Below are 19657 nucleotides of genomic sequence, written 5' to 3'. Positions count from 1 at the left end.
ATGCTGTTTGTCACTGGATTGTATGGTCCAGACTCGATTATTTACAGACTGCCGCCATATAGGTGGAATATTGCTAAGTGTGGACCAGACAATCCAGTGATCAACAGCATGAGTATCAATCTATGCAATTGGGATACGATGACATGTGTCAACCAAGTCAGCGACCCTGACCACCCGATCCTATTAGTCGCCTCTTATGACAAGCATGGGTTACCGAAGATCAATTCCAACCCGGATCTTCACAGGTTGGTGAAGGGGTAGACTAGTGAACACTGAAGTAATGGATTACTGAGGTCTACCAACCCTTACAGACTTACTCGTTCACTGTAGCATTCATCCTCTGCATACAGCGGTTGTATTTCAGTAGGCCTGCTCTAACCCCTAGATCCATTTCTGCATTTTTGCATTCTCATATGCCCTGCTCTTGATCTGCCAGTTTGATTCACTATTCAGTCTAATTGACCATTCAGAATGCAAGTAACAAAACAGCCTCAGTGTTGTTTTGACGATAGCAGCAATTTGGCAGGGCTGTCAAATTATGATATTTTAGGCCAGACCAATTTTATTTCTTGTTTTACAGATTTTTGTCCTCAGAAAACCTAAAGGCAGGAGGGAAAAAAAATAAAATCACTAGTCAGAGTAATATTCCTTCTAAATACTCAAAGTATTTTACTTTTGGCAATTTATGAAGTGTATATGGGGCAAAAACATTTAAAAAACATTTTTCTTGTAACTTTACATTTTTGGCCAATAAAAACATCAGGATTTTATTTTTTGAATGGGGAAAATTAATTTATATTTTATTTCTTATTCTTGAAAAAATATGATAGGCGAATCTGTAAAACAAGAAATAAAATTGATCTGGCCTTAAGGAATTTGCAAGAAATTCATCATTGCGAAACTGTTTGACATGCAAAAGAAATCCCCATGAATTGTTTCCAAGAAATTCAACATTGCAAAACTGTTTGACAAAAGAAATCCACATGAATTGTTTTCAAGAAATTCAACATTGCAAAACTGTTTGACATACAAAGGAAATCCCCTTGAATTTTTTTCAAGAAATTCAACATCCAAAACCATTTGAATTGCTTTGCAAGAAATTCAACATCCCAAAACTGTTTGAATTGCAAAAGAAATCCCCTTGAATAGTTTATACATTTGAGCGGCAATCATCCAGTCCATTAAAACTGGTGGTGGCATGTACGTTCGCTTCCAAAGGTTTCCTTATGTTGATGTTTGATTGGAAGGTAAATTATTAATGACAATCAAGGGCTGGTAATTTGCAGTAGTGAGAACAGTGGAAATCTGGGACTAGCGTAGCTTATGGAAATGTGAACCCTGGCGATACAAAGGATGTTGAAGCATCGTGACTGCTGATACTGATATGCCCAGTATGACGTGGAGTCCTGAAACTTTGGAATGTTGTCTTTCGCAGTTCTGTAGTCTGATCATGTTGATTGCTCTCTGAAGCATCAAATATTCTATTCGTCATTTCATAGACTATCCTGTCTGCTGGAAGATGGTGCAACCCTACTTTCTTTTTGAACATAGTGATACATGCAGCACAGATTAAGTTATACAGTTTCTTTTTCATGATACAAGCATCATGTTCCAGATAGTAGTATAAATTTTGTTGATAAAGGTTTTGCTAATGCCATCATGCAATATTAATTATTTATTTTAGGTTTTACACTGTTCATCATTCAATACACCCAAAACACAAGTTTTAGAAAATATATATACATTGATACAATAGAGCAAAATATTTCATGATGTGGTACTGGTTATTTGTTATAATAAGGGGTGGTGGTGGGGTAGCCTAATGGTTAAAGTGTTCATTCATCACGCCGAAGGCCAGGGTTCTATTCCCCATATGGGCACAATGTGGGAAACCCATTTCTGGTGTCCCTCGTGATATTGCTGGAATATTGCTAAAAGCAACGTAAAACCCAACTCACTCACTATTATAATAAGGACTCTTAGATTGCTCTGAGAATTGTTTCTGTAAGGTAATTTCTTCTTTCAGATCGGCTGTTTAAGCTGAAGATGTTCTCCAGCAACCAAGGCTCCTGGATGACTATGTTTTTCTGTGTCATCCTGTGCCTCTTCATCATATCCTGGCTGTATAACGGCCTCCTGATGATTGGTGGCGACTCTACGGAGCAGTGGCGGATCTCCTCCCTCATGGGCATCTCCAACTCCTTCTTCACCAAGGCTGCAGCGTGTGGCACGTGGTGTGGAGATTTCTTCACTGCATGGATGGTAGGTTCTTATGGCAACACTACTGTTCTACTTTGTTTATAAAATTATATTCAAAGGAATAGAATGTGCATAAATACGTTTAAAGTATAGACATTTTAGTTATTTTGGTGCCATTGAACATGGTGTCATAAAGTTACATTGCTACATTGGATTGTTATGACTTACACAAGGAAGCCCTCACACTCGGTTGGATATCAATTATATATGACCTGTGTTGTATGCCCCATGACCTGTGTTGTATGTCCCATGACCTGTGATGTTGTATGTCCCATGACCTGTGATGTTGTATGCCCCATGACCTGTGATGTTGTATGCCCCATGACCTGTGACGTTGTATGCCCCATGACCTGTGACGTTGTATGTCCCATGACCTGTGATGTTGTATGCCCCATGACCTGTGATGTTGTATGTCCCATGACCTGTGACGTTGTATGCCCCATGACCTGTGATGTTGTATGCCCCAATGACCTGTGATGTTGCCCCATGACCTGTGATGTTGTATGCCCCATGACCTGTGACGTTGTATGCCCCAATGACCTGTGATGTTGTATGCCCCAAGGACCTGTGATGTTGTATGCCCCATGACCTGTGATGTTGCCCCATGACCTGTAATGTTGTATGTCCCATGACCTGTGATGTTGTATGCCCCATGACCTGTGATGTTGTATGTCCCATGACCTGTGATGTTGTATGCCCTATGATATGCTTGTATGATGCATGATCTGTGATGGTCCCCATGACCTGTGAGGTATGCCCCAATGACCTGTGACGTTGTATGCACCAATGACCTGTGATGTTGTATGCCCCATGACCTGTGATGTTGCCCCATGACCTGTGAATGTTGTATGCCCCATGACCTGTGATGTTGTATGCCCCAATGACCTGTGACGTTGTATGCCCTAATGACCTGTGGTGATGTTGTGTGCCCCATGACCTGTGATGTTGCCCCATGACCTGTAATGTTGTATGCCCCATGATCTGTGACGTTGTATGCCCCAATGACCTGTGACATTGTATGCCCCATGACCTGTGACGTTGTATGTCCCATGACCTGTGATGTTGCCCCAATGACCTGTGATGTTGTATGTCCCATGTCGTGTGACGCTTGTATGCCCCATGACGTGTGATGTTGTATGTCCATGACCTGTGATGTTGTATGCCCCAATGACCTGTGACATTGTATGCCCCAATGACCTGTGATGTTGTATGCGCGCATGACCTGTGACGCGTTGTATGTCCCATGACCTGTGACGTTGTATGTCCCATGACCTGTTACGTTGTATGCCCAATGACCTGTGACGTTGTATGCCCCATGACCTGTGACGTTGCATGCCCATGACCTGTGACGTTGTATGCCCCATGACCTGTGATGTTACCCCATGACCTGTGATGTTGCCCCATGACCTGTGATCTTACTCCCTTCAGCTGAGACATTTCTTCATCCTCTAGGTTACAGACATCATGCTGCAAGAGAAGCTGTTTCCGACTTGGGCACCGAAGGTTCGAGCATGGTGGATAAGACGATATCACCGCATCATCCTGTTCTGGGTCATCACGTCCTGTACATCGATTATCGTCATATTCGTCATAGCAACTGACTACATCAGCTGGGATAAGCTGAACCATGACTTTTTACCGACCAATGAGATGTCACGGTCTTTCCTTGCATCATTCATTCTGGTTATGGATATGATCATCGTTATGCAGGTGAGATGCTTCTGTATCAGTAACTAAAAATAATTTGAGTTCCAAAAGAAACGTAAGTTTCATTCTAAACTCTTGAATGATGGCTTGTGTTTAGGTGAGGTGAAATTGGGTTTAACGTCGTGCTTGAGAATATTTCGCTCATATGACGACGTGCATGCGTGTGTATGTGTAAGTGCGGCTGCTTGTACTAGCCCAGACTTAAGCTGGTTTTATAGTGCTAGCCCACTGAGATACCATGCAGTGAAGCATGAATACCCCACTCAGACACATTATACTGACTCCGAGCCGACCAGTCCTTGTTGTACCCATTAATGCCGAGCGCCAGGCAGGGACCAACAAGTACCATATTTTAACGTCTTTTGGTATGACGCGGTCGGGGATTGAACCCGAGACCTTCCGCTCTCCGGGCGGACGCTCTAACCACTACACCACGGAGGCGGTCGGCTTGTGTTTAGGATGCAATTATCTTTTATAAGATAATGACATGTTTTACAATCGTTCATGCGATAATCATGACATCAACGGATGTTGTTAAACCCATTACAGAGGATACATTTTACCATACGTTTTTTTTAACATGTATAGGGGCCCTTGAAAATGGTTATAACGAGATGTGATGTGTCTTGCTTCATCAATGTATCCTCTCTATCTCCATGGCTTGCATATCAGTGAACCTAGACTAACCACTAGATGGTCCATTCCTGCAGTCCTCATGTTCTCAGATACCTGTGAATATCCAGGTTAGAATTGGTTTTCACCAGCCCATGCTTGTTGTAAGAGGCAGCTAAGAGGAAGTTAATATTGAACGTCACATGGTCAAGTTCAGCTGACTTGGTTGAGTCATGTCATCGTTTCCCAACTGCGATGCTCATGTTGTTGATCACTAGATTGTCCATTCTAGGCTCGATTATTTACAGACTACTGCCATGTAGCTGGAATATCGTGAAGTTGAGCGTTAAACAACAAACAAAAAACAATTTCTCAGATCACCTGCATGGATATAGTTGTTTGTGTAGGTGAACTAATAGTCCTGGCATTATAAGAAGCTGTCAGTGAGTCCATTTGTTCTGTTACTCTTTCCTTATGGCAACATGTAATCAGTGAATCACTTATCCACAGTATGGGGCTTAGTCTAGTTCTGAGTAATGTTGTAAACTGTCATGTGCAAAAAAGATTCAACAAAGAAACACACCATTCATGTCTTGTTAAGAGAACTGTGTACATTATAAGTCAGTCCACGATCCACACTCCAGCGCAGTGATGACTTAGCATAACATCACTGCCACAGGCTAATTTGCATATTACGTGACCGGACTTTTCTCTTGTTTGTAATCAAACGCATATTCATAATAAGAAGAGACTTGACTCATGAAAGCTTTCCGGCGCTCTCTTCATAATGTTTTACATTGTTACATATATATTCTTCCACAACTGCGACAGTTAGGTCTATGACAGTACATATTTAGATATCAAACTGGCTGCATCGTTTGCTCTCTGTCGGCTTCGATGACAGCACGTGGAGCCGTACAACCTATGTAAACAAAGGATCGCTCCACAAATCGAAATAGTGTTACATGTTTTTGGATATTTTCTCAGTGAAACTAATTCATTCTATTAAAGATGTTTAAGTTAGATGTGTAGCCTCGTCAAAAATATAAGAGTAAAAAAAATCTGTACATTATATTGAATGGACGGTGCAAGATGTGACGAATCGTCACATTTTTCTGGCCTGTGGCAGAGGTACTATGCTGGCTTGGTGCATGGAACTCTGGGTAGGAGAGTGTCCATGATCCTATCATCCAAGGTCATGATTCTGTCTATCACAGCACTGTACAATACAGAATTGTCTAAAGTCTGAATAACTTTACGCTTTCCTCTGAAATTAAACTGATGTTTAAGTCCTGTCCAAATTGTGGCATTATACTCAATGTAATCTGTCTGTGTGCAGGACTGGGATTTCCCCCATTTTATCAGCGCCATCGACATCAAGCTTCCTGGTCTCAACACAGCACACATCAAGTTCCAGATTCCCATCCCTAAGTTCCTTAGGAAGGAGTTCTACCAAGTCCATATTACAGGTAGGTCAACACTCTCTAGAGGTGCTTCATCGGGTAACATTACAGGTAGGTCAACACTCTATAGAGGTGCTTCATCGGGTCACATTACAGGTAGGTCAACACTCTCTAGAGGTGCTTCATCGGGTAACATTACAGGTAGGTCAACACTCTCTAGAGGTGCTTCATCGGGTAACATTACAGGTAGGTCAACACCCTCTAGAGGTGCTTCATCGGGTAACATTACAGGTAGGTCAACACTCTCTAGAGGTGCTTCATCGGGTAACATTACAGGTAGGTCAACACTCTCTAGAGGTGCTTCATCGGGTAACATTACAGGTAGGTCAACACTCTCTAGAGGTGCTTCATTGGGTAAACATTACAGGTAGGTCAACACTCTCTAGAGGTGCTTCATTGGGTAACATTACAGGTAGGTCAACACTCTCTAGAGGTGCTTCATCGGGTAACATTACAGGTAGGTCAACACTCTCTAGAGGTGCTTCATTGGGTAACATTACAGGTAGGTCAACACTCTCTAGAGGTGCTTCATCGGGTAACATTACAGGTAGGTCAACACTCTCTAGAGGTGCTTCATCATTGGTCACATTACAGGTAGGTCAACACTCTCTAGAGGTGCTTCATCATTGGTCACATTACAGGTAGCCAATGATTAACAGAGGTGCTTCACCTGGTCACATTACAGGTAGCCAATGATTAACAGAGGTGCTTCACCTGGTCACATTACAGGTAGCCAATGGTTAACAGAGGTGCTTCAGCAGGTCACACTACAGGTAGCAATGATTAACAGAGGTGCTTCACCTGGTCACATTAGAGGTAGCCAATGATTAACAGAGGTGCTTCACCTGGTCACATTAGAGGTAGCCAATGATTAACAGAGATGCTTCACCTGGTCGCATTAGAGGTAGCCAATGATTAACAGAGATGCTTCACCTGGTCACATTAGAGGTAGCCAATGATTAACAGAGGTGCTTCACCTGGTCACACTACAGGTAGCCAATGATTAACAGAGATGCTTCACCTGGTCACATTAGAGGTATCCAATGATTAACAGAGATGCTTCACCTGGTCACATTAGAGGTAGCCAATGATTAACAGAGATGCTTCACCTGGTCACATTAGAGGTAGCCAATGATTAACAGAGGTGCTTCACCTGGTCACACTACAGGTAGCCAATGATTAACAGAGGTGCTTCACCTGGTCACACTACAGGTAGCCAGTGATTAACAGGTGCTTCACCTGGTCACATTAGAGGTAGCCAATGATTAACAGAGGTGCTTCACCTGGTCACACTACAGGTAGCCAATGATTAACAGAGGTGCTTCACCTGGTCACACTACAGGTAGCCAATGATTAACAGAGATGCTTCACCTGGTCACACTTCACCTGGTCACACTGATTAACAGAGATGCTTCACCTGGTCACATTAGAGGTAGCCAATGATTAACAGAGGTGCTTCACCTGGTCACACTACAGGTAGCCAGTGATTAACAGGTGCTTCACCTGGTCACATTAGAGGTAGCCAATGATTAACAGAGGTGCTTCACCTGGTCACACTACAGGTAGCCAATGATTAACAGAGATGCTTCACCTGGTCACACTACAGGTAGCCAATGGTTAACAGAGGTGCTTCACCTGGTCACACTACTGGTAGCCAATGATTAACAGATGCTTCACCTGGTCACATTAGAGGTAGCCAATGATTAACAGAGATGCTTCACCTGGTCACATTAGAGGTAACCAATGATTAACAGAGATGCTTCACCTGGTCACACTACAGGTAGCCAATGATTGACAGAGATGCTTCACCTGGTCACATTAGAGGTAGCCAATGATTAACAGAGATGCTTCACCTGGTCACATTAGAGGTAGCCAATGATTAACAGAGATGCTTCACCTGGTCACATTAGAGGTAGCCAATGATTAACAGAGATGCTTCACCTGGTCACATTAGAGGTAGCCAATGATTAACAGAGATGCTTCACCTGGTCACATTAGAGGTAGCCAATGATTAACAGAGATGCTTCACCTGGTCACATTAGAGGTAGCCAATGATTAACAGAGATGCTTCACCTGGTCACATTAGAGGTAGCCAATGATTAACAGAGGTGCTTCACCTGGTCACATTAGAGGTAGGCCAGTACATACTAGAAATGCATGACCCGGTCACCTTACAAATTACAGGTAAACCAACAGTGATACATTAACAGTCCTATTTCTAGAAATAAAAGTTCAAATTTTTAAGGAAGTTGTCATATAACATAGAGAGGTGGAGGGGGTCTCAGGAAGATATACCTAACCCATCCAACTCAACACATCCCTATAATAAATGACCAATCTCTTATATATACGATGTTTGAAGCCCTTTTCTGATTTCCACCATTTGGATATGGCTGGCATGCCAATGCATAAACCCACTCACTCACTAACACAATGTGTTATTCAATTCCAGGAAAGTGGTTCAACTATGGCGTCTTGTTCCTCGTGCTTCTCCTCGACCTGAACATGTGGAAGAACCAAATGTTCTACCAACCCAAAGAGTTCGGCCAGTACGTCGACTCCGAAGGCAAGATCCACACCGTCACCGACTCCTACAGCCTGGAAACATTCAATGAGACACAACTTAGTTTTGATTTCAGGAACTCCACGATTAACCCAGCTACTAATCTGTCGTACATTTCAGGAGATAACGTAATGAATACCCGTTTCTATGACTACCACCTTGCAGCCAAATGCATGGCTTTCTTGCCATGTCTTACGGTTTTCATTATGTTTGGGTTTTTCATATTTAGATATGGACGATTTAAGCCGACAAAAGAGGATCCTTATGCAGGGAGGTTAAAGAAAAGAAAGAAGAGGCGATTTAGTGCCAGATTCCACTGGCGTCGGTTGCGGAACCGAATCAGGACGGCAGAACCAATATTGATGTATTTCAGAAAACGAGGACAAGATCCTCCACCTGCGCAAAAACCACAAGAATCTTATGCTCAAAATTGGGACCTGCCTGCAAATTAGAAATGTAAAATGATCACTTTGATTTGATTTTTATGATTGGTTATAATATTTAGACAACAAAAATTCATTCAAAAACTATAGAATCAGTTCTCATAGACTAAAATGTCATTTGAATTTCGTGTACTATATAGTAAAATGTCATTTCTTACCACAAATACCAGAGAGTAAAACGTAATTTGATAATACTTACCAGAGGGAAAAATGTAATTTCATATTACACGTTCCTCAAATTAAAATGTAATTTCATAATTCAAGTAGCAGAGAGTAAAATGTAATTTGATATTAAACTTACCAGAGGGTAAAGTCTAATTCGATATTACACATACGAGAAAGTAACATGTAATTTGATACAAGAAATATCAGAAAGCAAGATCTAAATTGATATCATAAATGCCAGAAAGTAAAATGTAATTTGATATCATAAATGCCAGAAAGTAAAATGTAATTTGATAACAGCCAAAAGTCATTTTGAAGAGGTTTATACCATTTACAGTTCTTTATATGAGTGATTGGAATAAATTCATGGTATATTTTTTCAGCAGATAAAATCATGTGTATTTTTGTAGAGCATGACTGTCAGGAACAGTTAAAGACCTGCCTTGTATTTTCTTTCATGTTGCACAAAACTGAAACTAAGATGGAATCGCAACTATTGGCAGTGTGACATCACACTACTGATCAGTGGTTTGATTGGTCAAGAACTGACCACAGGCCACCAGGGGTGGAAATAACTATTGACCGACGTCCGTGTCCACTGTTTTTTCTGTCGGGCAAGCAAATTTGTATATCACACTGTACGGGTGTCCAGTTGACTTTCCAATGTTAATTATGTTGCTTATTTACAAAATCAGCAAGAAAACAGTCGGTATAGTGGAAAAATTATCAGGGTGAGTGACTTTACATGTGCCACTGTACCGGAGTACACTATCGATGTTAAAGTTATTTCCACCCCAGGGCCACCATGATATAAGGTTGATATTGCTGCCTGTGCCATAAGACTACAACATACTCATTGGTAGCCCAGTCACATCATGACCTGAAACAATGAATGTTGAACTCAACTTACTCACTAACTCACTCACTCTCTGGAAAGTATTGTTGTATGAAGTGAGTATAAATGCAAATGAGATGATATTTAAGACGAGCAAGTTATATGGATTGACAACTTGTTTATTGCAATGGATGTGACATTCAGGTATAGATGCTAACAGAATGGTTATTAAATATAGCTGGTTCCAAAACGTTTCTGTCGTCTAGTCTTGACTAGTCTGTTAATGTCTTTTCCATGATTTTATTCACGTTTTCGTGTTTAACACTGGGGCTATATTAAGACAAGTTTAATTGTTATTAGAACCCTTACAATAAATGACAGTGTGATATTAGGGATAGAAAATTTGATACTATCATGTAAAGAGATGTATCAATATATGTTAGCAAGTTTTGATAGCATATTCAATCTAATAAGCTTTCTGGGTGTTCAAGCTGCAAATTAAGGTTTTTCTCAGTCACAATGAAACATGAACACGTTTGTGATTGTGCAATTCATGAGGTGAACAGGGGTTTGATACCAGGGTCTTATCCCAACAGATTTGATATTTTATACACTGGATAATGACAGATATAACCATTTTTAATTGTCTAATATTCATATATTTCTATTTTCTAGTTAAATTTGAACATTAACCATGTTGCCAATTAATGCTCCGGGGACCTTATATGTTGTGCCATATATTTAAAATGTTTTTAATGATATACCTTGGATTTTGTAAAGTTGCCATCTATATTAGGCCAGACCAATATTATTTCTTGTTTTACTGATTTTTGTCCTCAGAAAATTTCAAGACAGGTGGGGATTTTTTTTTTTTAAATCACCAGTCAAAGTAGTATTCCTTTTATATACTAAAACTATTTTACTTTTGGCAGTTTATGAAGTGTATATGGGGCAAAAAACAATCTAAAAAAAATTCTTGTAAGGTTATACATTTTGGGCCAATAAAACATTAGGATTTTATTTTTTGAGCAGGGAATTTTTTAAATATTTTTTTTATTTTTCTTTAAAAAATACGACCAGCGGATCTGTAAAACAAGAAATAAAATTGGGTCTGGCCATACTTTGCTAAAGTGTATTACTTTACTTAGCTGACTAAATTATTTTCTGTATTCATTTATACTCTTTGATACCAATGTGTGTCAGTATATATCAGCATTGAACAGGTGTTTATCAAGTTTTATATACCAATCTGCAAATGTAGTATATTTTGAAATGTTGATATAGTTTCAAGATGTCTAGTCTGTTTATCATTTGTTTAAATCCAAAGGTGATATTTGTGAAGATTTTTGATAAATTCTTTTGCTCTCAAGAGGTAAAATACTCACCCATCAGAAATATATGTTATCTACTGACTAATCCTTAAAATATATATAAATTGTCAGCAGGGTGATATGTTTTTTAGCTCCTGCTTCTCATTGTGTTGTGCCTTGCTAAAAGGTGTCCTCAGTAGTCCAAAACTATGGAATTGATCTCTTTGGATTTGGTCCAGAACAAAGAAGCCTTACAACAATTGGATCTTTGACTGATTTCCTTGCCTTCTGCTGAAACCACTGTTTTTCATATAGCTCTCAAATACATACTAATATTGTTATATTTTGTCAGAATTAGCAATGTTGTTTCACATTTTGTAAGGTCAAGTACATAAAAGGGAGCTAACTCTAATTTCCTGACCATCAGCCATCTTGAAACAATAACAGATAAAGATAGTGTTGCTGCTGATAAGCAGTCTTTTAATGCCTCACACAGGGAAATGCAAACCATAGATTAGATGTCTGCTGTTTCCCCAGTTCTGTATAGGTTTCACTGTATTATCAACCAATTCAGGTGATATTTCCAAATTTTGGTTTTCGGATCAACCAGCATCAAATATCAGGAAGCTCAGAAACGATTTCAGTTGGAAGCTTCTTTAATAATCATTTTTGTAAATGAAAAAAAATCTAATTGTTTCCCAATAAACTGACGCATGGTCAATGACAATGAGGAGAGTAATGCATCCCAGTCTCTGCCCAGTGTATCGTTCATTCAATCAGAAAACAAGTCTTCTAGAGGGCATGTTATATTCATGTTATGTTCACAAAAAAGATAGATACAATAAAAAATGATAAAAATATTCCTATAAAAAACTGCGTAGACATGCCATCGACAATTAACTGTAATAATTTGGAAGAATCGGTAGGTCCTTATATTCTTTTCAGTAGAATATATAAATGTGAATAACAAGACCAGAAGGGGTGCATTTTAAGTCAATTTTCAGTTTTCCAGTAAATCATCAGCAACATGTACATTGGCGCCATTGGACATTGATGGCATTATTTTCAGTTCTTTTGGAAATTCGCCAACATTGTTAATGGTCTCCAAGATCTGACTTTTCAATTTCATGGTCATTATAGAAATATATTTACCATTGGCCATTATTGCTTGTGATACATTCAGTGATGATCATGCCAAAACAATCATATCTGCATCTGCAACTGAGAACCACAAAAGTGAGGACCAGTACTGCTCTTAGACTCCAGTGAATATAACTAGGTAACACTGACCATACTTTCCTGGTGGTGCTCTTACCTGTGGTAGTGTTATTCATAGGTAGCCATTTGTGTTATCCTTAACCTGCTGGGAAGGTTTAACAACCAGTCAGCTGTCTCAACTATTGAGAACATCCCTAACATGTAGAGAACCTTTTCACAAATGCATTGCACATCTGAGAGACATTTTTGTCTAGGAGTAGTAATGCATGCATATGTTCAGTTTGTTCCAGTAAATGTTTAATGATGTGCCATACAGACTCCAAGACTGGTCTGTTTCTGACAATCAGCTCTCATGCAATGCTAAACATTCTAATTAAAAATTCTATTTCATTTACAAGTACAAATGTAAACCTATTTTTATGGTATTTACTTGGAGCAATGTTTACATTTTGAATGTCTTTAAGACCTTTTTTGTTTGTTAATTAATTTTTTACAAAACATTAGGCCTAAAATAAATATATATGGTCAAGAATATTGCTGGGATATTCTAAAAGCGGCGTAAAACTAAACTCACTCACCCACCTTGGTGTGTCAGTGCAAAAACATAGTGTCGGAGATTGCAGGTTCAATTCACATTATGGAAGTTTAAGGAAAATCGTGACGTATAACCAGTCTGTACTCAGCATTAGACTTTGTACTATTGAAAAAGCCTTAAAAAAATTAGGTTTATAAAAGTGTGCCACATGACACAGGGTCGACATACCTTACGAGGCCCTCCCTATATCACAGGCATCTGACACTCTGATGAAATAAGTAACTATCAATAAATCATCAAATGTCATTATATATATTATCAGATTATATGTGCTGCTTATGCATGTTATTTGAACTTTTGTAACTGCCATACCTGCTTAAAACATGTAACTTGTTAGTTTCCTACCATTGTTGTCTATTTCAGTTAGATTATGTATTGCATTTTATAGTATGTGTAAAGCTATGTTTATATACATGTCATGTATGTGCTAGTATTGACCATGGATATTTCCGGTTATATGGATGCAAATCTATGTATTATATACAGGGTTTTACTGTTCCACACAAAACTGAGAGTCCAGGGTGTCCAAATTCAAGGGTCCTTCCAGAAAACACGAGGGTCCTCTGAAGTAATGTAGTGGTGTAGTGCACTTTACTGTAGAATGCAATGGTTATCTTTATAACAGGGACTTCATATTTTGTGTGGAATGTTTTCAGTGAGTACTTTTGTGCATCCCCAGGACGCCATATTATCTTTTTTTCTGCGTCCTCTATATCTACCGATTAAGATCCGGGTTAGAATTGATCTTCAGTAACCCATACTTGTCGTAAGAGGCGACTAACGGGATCGGGTGTTCAGGCTCGCTAACTTAGTTGACATGTCATCATATCCCAATTGCGTAGATCGATGCTCATGCTGTTGATAACTGGATTGCCTGGTCCAGACTCAATTATTTACACACCGCCGCCATATAGCTGGAATATTGCTGAGCGCGGCGTTAAGCAACAACCATCCAACCAATTGTGTCCTCTCTGTACTTGATACACATTTGTCCGTTCCGTAAACTCCTAATATTCCATCTGTATACTTGTACTAACTGTGGATGTTGTCTGTTATTAATCCATGTATGAATCTCATAATTATATTATTTGTTAACTCAAACATTTGATATGATGGTTATATTTTGCTCAAACATTTCTACCAATAAAGCAACGTGATTAGTTTGTGATTTGTTCATGACATTTTGTGGTTCAAATTTCAAACGATTTTCAAGAAATGTTGAAGACCCTTTTGTTCTGATGTAAAGTGTTTTATAAAGTAATCTGAACTCACAAGTATGTAGAATTCTCTTTAACATGGTGTATATGTATAAGATAACCTGTCTAATGTGAACCTCCTGTATAGTGTACATAGGTCTATGTTATATATATTGTATACATGTATTTGTGGTAATGTGCCAGCCCAGCCTTGAACTACAGTGCAGACATGTGCTATATGTGATATTATATATTGTTTCATATCATTACAGCCATAAGGAATCAGTTTTCTTGTGTGCATTAATAGCAAGCTGGATATGTATTTGTTGCTAATAAACTAAATCATTTTGAGCTGTGGGTTAATGTACCGTATATGACCGACTATAAGTTGGATCTCACTATAAGTCGGGCCCCTTTCTCAACCCTCTAAATTCTTGCTAAAACCATGTAACTCAAATATAAGTCGACCCCTTTCCCCGTATGTATTGGTATTGGGTAGATCAACGTCGTGACTGTTCAACTCTGTAACATGGCGAACGTAAACACGTGTTTAACTGTTGTAAAAGGCATGTTCAAGCATGTTCAATACCTGAAACTTGTTTATTTTGAAAGCAGATTTCTGATTGGCTAATGATGAAATGAAAGGCCAATAAACAGAAGCCTTACATAACCAAGAAAGGTTGTGTTTGTGTGAAATGTTTTTCAACTTTGTTTAAAAAGTGAGCGTATGTGAGACTTACTATCATTGAAAACACATCATATAAATGTTACTACATTCAAATATGTTTGAATTTACAATGCGCCTATGTTGCTGTGGGAGAAACTGGAAACATGTACATACCCAAGTGCTATTGGTTCATACCTGGATGTTTACATTCTATGTTATAAAGAGCAATATTCTGTGGCTTCTGCTATATGTATTGATGGCCTAGAGTTTAAGTTTCTTGGATATCATATTAATGTTAACTGGTTACTCCTGTCTCTGTTGGAGAGGGGCGGTGGGGTAGCCTTGTGGTTAAAGGGTTCGCTCATCACGCCGAAGACCCAGGTTCGAGTCCCCACATGGGTACAATGTGTGAAGCCCATTTCCGGTGTCCCCCGCCGTGATATTTCTGGAATATTGCTAAAAGTGGCATAACTCAACTGTAGGGGTGGGTTTTGCAGGGAATTTTCATATTGCGATATATTGAGAAACGAAAGCATGTATTGCGATATGTATTGCAATATATTGCAAGAAGGTTTTTTTAACAAAAAACTACTTATAGTCGAGTTAATGCTTGATTTATAAAGTAAAAACACAACAAAATCACAATGCTTGATTAAGCTTTAATAAAAAGTTTAATCATGACAAAATAAAAATGTAAATAATGTTTGGCACAAATGAAACAAGGAAAGGAACAATTCAAAAATGGAAATATCTGAAGATTTCGAGTGTTACGAAGTTTTCCGATTGCATGTCAAAATACCGGTTTTCGATCAGTGTATCGCAATACGTATCGTTTTCATGTCTGAACCGGTAAATACCGGCAAACCGGTTATATTGTGCAGCCCTACTCAACTGACACTTTGTTGAAGAGTGGGACTTATTGTTCTAGTTCTGTGATTGTGCTGTGCTCTGTACAGTTATGGGTAGCTGGGATATAGACAAACTGAGTGGGTGAATAAGTAAGGTTTTGCTCTGATTTCATCAATACCCCAGCAATATCACTACAGGGTACACCAGAAATGGCCATACTCAAATATTTCCCCGATTGGGATTCAAACTGGGGGTTTTGGTGTGATGAACTAATGCTTTAACATCTGGGCTACTTTAATGCTGTTACATGATAGGACATCCACCTCCTTCATGTTTTGACCTCAAATAAATGATATTCAGAAAGATCAAAAGGACAATGCCAAAAAGGAAGGTTGGCCAAGTGGTCTAAGCTGTACCAGGATCTGCTGGCATGAGTTCAACTCCAGATTAATCCTGGTTATGATCCAGGGTACACATTCATGCTAAATGGCTACTCCATTGTCACTGTGGCTTTCTTTCTTCACTTCGGAGTACTGGGGTAGTCTAGTGGTTAAGGCATTCGCTTGTCATGCCAAAGACCTGAGTTTGATTTCCCATGTGGGCACAATGTGTGAAGCCCATTTAGGGTGTCCCCCGCCCTGATATTTGCAGGAATGTTGCTAAAAGTGGAGTAAAACTAAACTCACTCTTCATTACACTGGTGCCGGGTGATGTCACTGAACACTGTTTACCCTATTCACTTATCAATGCTAAGATGAGACTGTTGCATTTGTTCTGGATTTTCAAAGAAGGCTTTGATTCCAGCACCAAGGAAGCACAGGTGGCCCAGTAGTCTCATGGGGAGATATTTGCAGTGTAGGGTTATGTCCCTTGGACATATCATAAACCTATGCCTGTGGGTTTGAATCCCAGAACAAGTATGTTTGTCGTTTCTAGCTGTTAGCGCCCTTTACCCATGCTTGTTGGTTTCATGAAATGGTAACTGTCTCAGATTAGCAGCACATCACCATGGTATTACTGGAATACTGATTGAAGTGGCATTAAACCCAGCTAACTCACTCACACAGTCAGGTACCCTGCTTGATGAAGATATAAGAACCTGTTGTGTTTCAATAAGTGGTGTGTACTTTGTCATCCGTATACTTCAAAGGAATTCTTTTCTGACAAAACTCAATTTTTCAATTTGTTTTCTATCACATCCAACCTCAGTAATTGATATTTAATCTGATGAAATGTGAACATTTACACAAATATTTGAGTGCCATGTTTCTTGGTGTACTTTTGTCAAGACAGTCTGAGGAATATCATTATGTATTTTGATAAGAACTTTATAATTGATCTTATGAAAAGTGTCAGTTGTTATGTTGTCCTTCATAAGTCCTTCAACATGAATTAAAAAGCAAATGGTATTGATTTTTTATGAAGTGTGATGGTTCAGTACCTTTACCCAGATCCAGGTGCAAAATATTGATGTTCAAAGAACAATATCAGAATAACTTGATGTTGGTTTGTTTTTCAAAGGTGAACTCCAGTACCTGCTATAGTTAGTAATGTGTGGTTGCTGCCATTTATTTGGTTTAGATCTGGTTGGTTTCTCAACACTGTATAAAAGCTGTCGCTTTCACTATTGTATGTTAGTCAATATAATGGCTGCTGTGCTTTCTTTTAAGTTGATATTATCATTATGTGTATTATATGTAACTGTTTGTCCATATCAGAATGTTCAACCCATTGTAGAGAGTATTGTTTGGCACTGTATATTCTCCCCAAGCTCTGTAAAAATAGTTTGGTTGGTCTATATTTTTGTCATGGTTATTTTGTACTGTTATTGTTTCTATTTGACAAATATATTTAATCAAATAAATTATTTCATGATAATTCTTTGGTTTCCATACTGTTTTGATCATCATAATTGTAATATATGAGACTAGGTTTGTGCTCCTCCTCAAGGAAGACTGGAGCAAAATATACCCTAGCACCTTATTCTACAATGTGTTTTAGCTAGCTACAGGTGTGAAGACCGCCTCCGTGGTGTAGTGGTTAGAGCGTCCGCCCGGAGAGCGGAAGGTTGCGGGTTCGATCCCCGACCACGTCATACCAAAAGACGTTAAAATATGGTACTTGTTGGTCCCTGCCTGGCGCTCGGCATTAATGGGTACAACAAGGACTGGTCGGCTCGGAGTCAGTATAATGTGTCTGAGTGGGGTATTCATGCTTCACTGTGGCATGGTATCTCAGTGGGCTAGCACTATAAAACCAGCTTCAGTCTGGGCTAGTACAAGCAGACGCACATACACATACACGCGCATGCACGTCGTCATATGAGCGAAATATTCTCAAGTACGACGTTAAACCCAATTTCACCTCACCTCACCTCACCTCACCTCACCTCACCTCACCTCACCTCACAGGTGTGAACTAGCTAATGATGTCACAACATACCCTTATGAAGGACCATTCGTAATTTGGGTGGGGTGTTGTGTGTCACCCATATTGTTCTGGGGAGGTAGGGAGGGTCAGCAATTTGGTACATTACGATATTGAAAATTTATGCTTAAATATTATGGAAAGGGGGTAATTGATTTTGTACATGATATGCAGTGTCGTATCTTACTTTGTGCGTAATTTTTTTATGGGGTGTGTGGGGTGTGTGTGTCCTTCACATTGTACATGCTCCTGCATAAAAATCATCATCACATCCCTTGCTATAAAACCAGTTTGGTCGAACCGGTTGCATAAAGTCTGATCACATAACACTGGTGAAGCAATATCCAATCACTATTCGTGATCTACCCGTGAAGATCAAATTTAGAAATGGTGTACAGCAAACCGTGTTTGTCCTACGAGGCGACTAATGGGCTCGATGGTAAAGCTGACATGCTCGATGTATGTCATCGTATTCCATCGAAGTGGAGTAATGTCCATGATGAATATCAATGGAATATCTGATGCAGCCTCAATATGTACAGACTAGGGTCATATATTTTTTGAATATTGCTGAGTGCAGCTTTGAACAATAAATCTAATACTGGTTGCCCATACGGTCTAGCCAAGCATGAACCCACGCTTGTCGCAAGAGGCGACTAACAGGATCGAGTGCACGTGGTCAGGCTCGCTGACATTGTTGACACGGGTCATCGGTTCCCAGTTGCGTAGATCGATGCTCATGCTGTTGATCACTGGATTGTCTGTTCCAGTGAGTTAGTGAGTGACTTTAGTTTTACGCCGCATTTAGCAATATTCCATCAATATCACGGCGGAGGACACCAGAAATGTCTGTTCCAGACTCGACAGATGTATAGATGTGTCCTGCCACGACTACCAACACTCCCCCAAATCATAACGCCTTCACCTACCAGCGGTTCAGCTGCTGAACTCAACATCCAGCATACGTTCTTCACATCGACGCCGGACTCGGAGACTTCCATCCGCATGACTGAGATTGAGTCTGGACTCGTCAGTCTTAATCGCCGTCGTACCGTCTGGGGACTGATGACACCCCTTCGTCCACGAATGGGGAGTGTTTGTTCTGGACGCTGGTTTGAACCTGTTCCTTTAAAGAGTGAGGACGATGTGACGATCTCGGGCCTGGGTCGTGACAGATGTTGCCCTGCATGTGGTCGATCGTGTTGTGCCAGTTTGTCGTAGGTGCTGTGATAACATGGCTGTTTTTGAATTGTGACAGTTAAGCCTCCTGGCCACTTGACCTGTAGACAAACCAGTCTCAAGAAACCAAACAGCTCTTTCTTCTCAACAGCTGATAAACGTGGCATTA

At 39.7% G+C, this 19657-nt stretch overlaps 1 protein-coding gene across 2 annotated transcripts in view; it reads left to right on the top strand.

Moving 5' to 3' along the window:
* LOC124288640 (transmembrane protein 117-like) overlaps positions 1-10999 on the top strand; it is a 49739-nt gene extending 38740 nt beyond the window's left edge. Inside the window, exons 3-6 of one of the 2 annotated variants that reach the window (XM_046725192.1) lie at positions 2027-2262; positions 3712-3969; positions 5918-6047; positions 8494-10999. In XM_046725192.1, coding sequence (XP_046581148.1) covers positions 2027-2262; positions 3712-3969; positions 5918-6047; positions 8494-9056 — 1187 coding nt within the window. In that variant the 3' untranslated portion in view covers positions 9057-10999. Of the gene's footprint in view, positions 1-2026; positions 2263-3711; positions 3970-5917; positions 6048-6682; positions 6709-8493 lie in introns of those variants that run through there. The other variant, XM_046725193.1, reaches the window with a different exon arrangement.
* Positions 11000-19657: the final 8658 nt, after the last annotated feature.

The sequence above is a fragment of the Haliotis rubra genome, unplaced genomic scaffold, assembly GCF_003918875.1.
Source record: "Haliotis rubra isolate DU_JTF1 unplaced genomic scaffold, ASM391887v1 Scf421, whole genome shotgun sequence".
Lineage (NCBI taxonomy): Eukaryota > Metazoa > Mollusca > Gastropoda > Lepetellida > Haliotidae > Haliotis > Haliotis rubra.
This window is presented reverse-complemented; position numbering and strand designations above follow the sequence as displayed.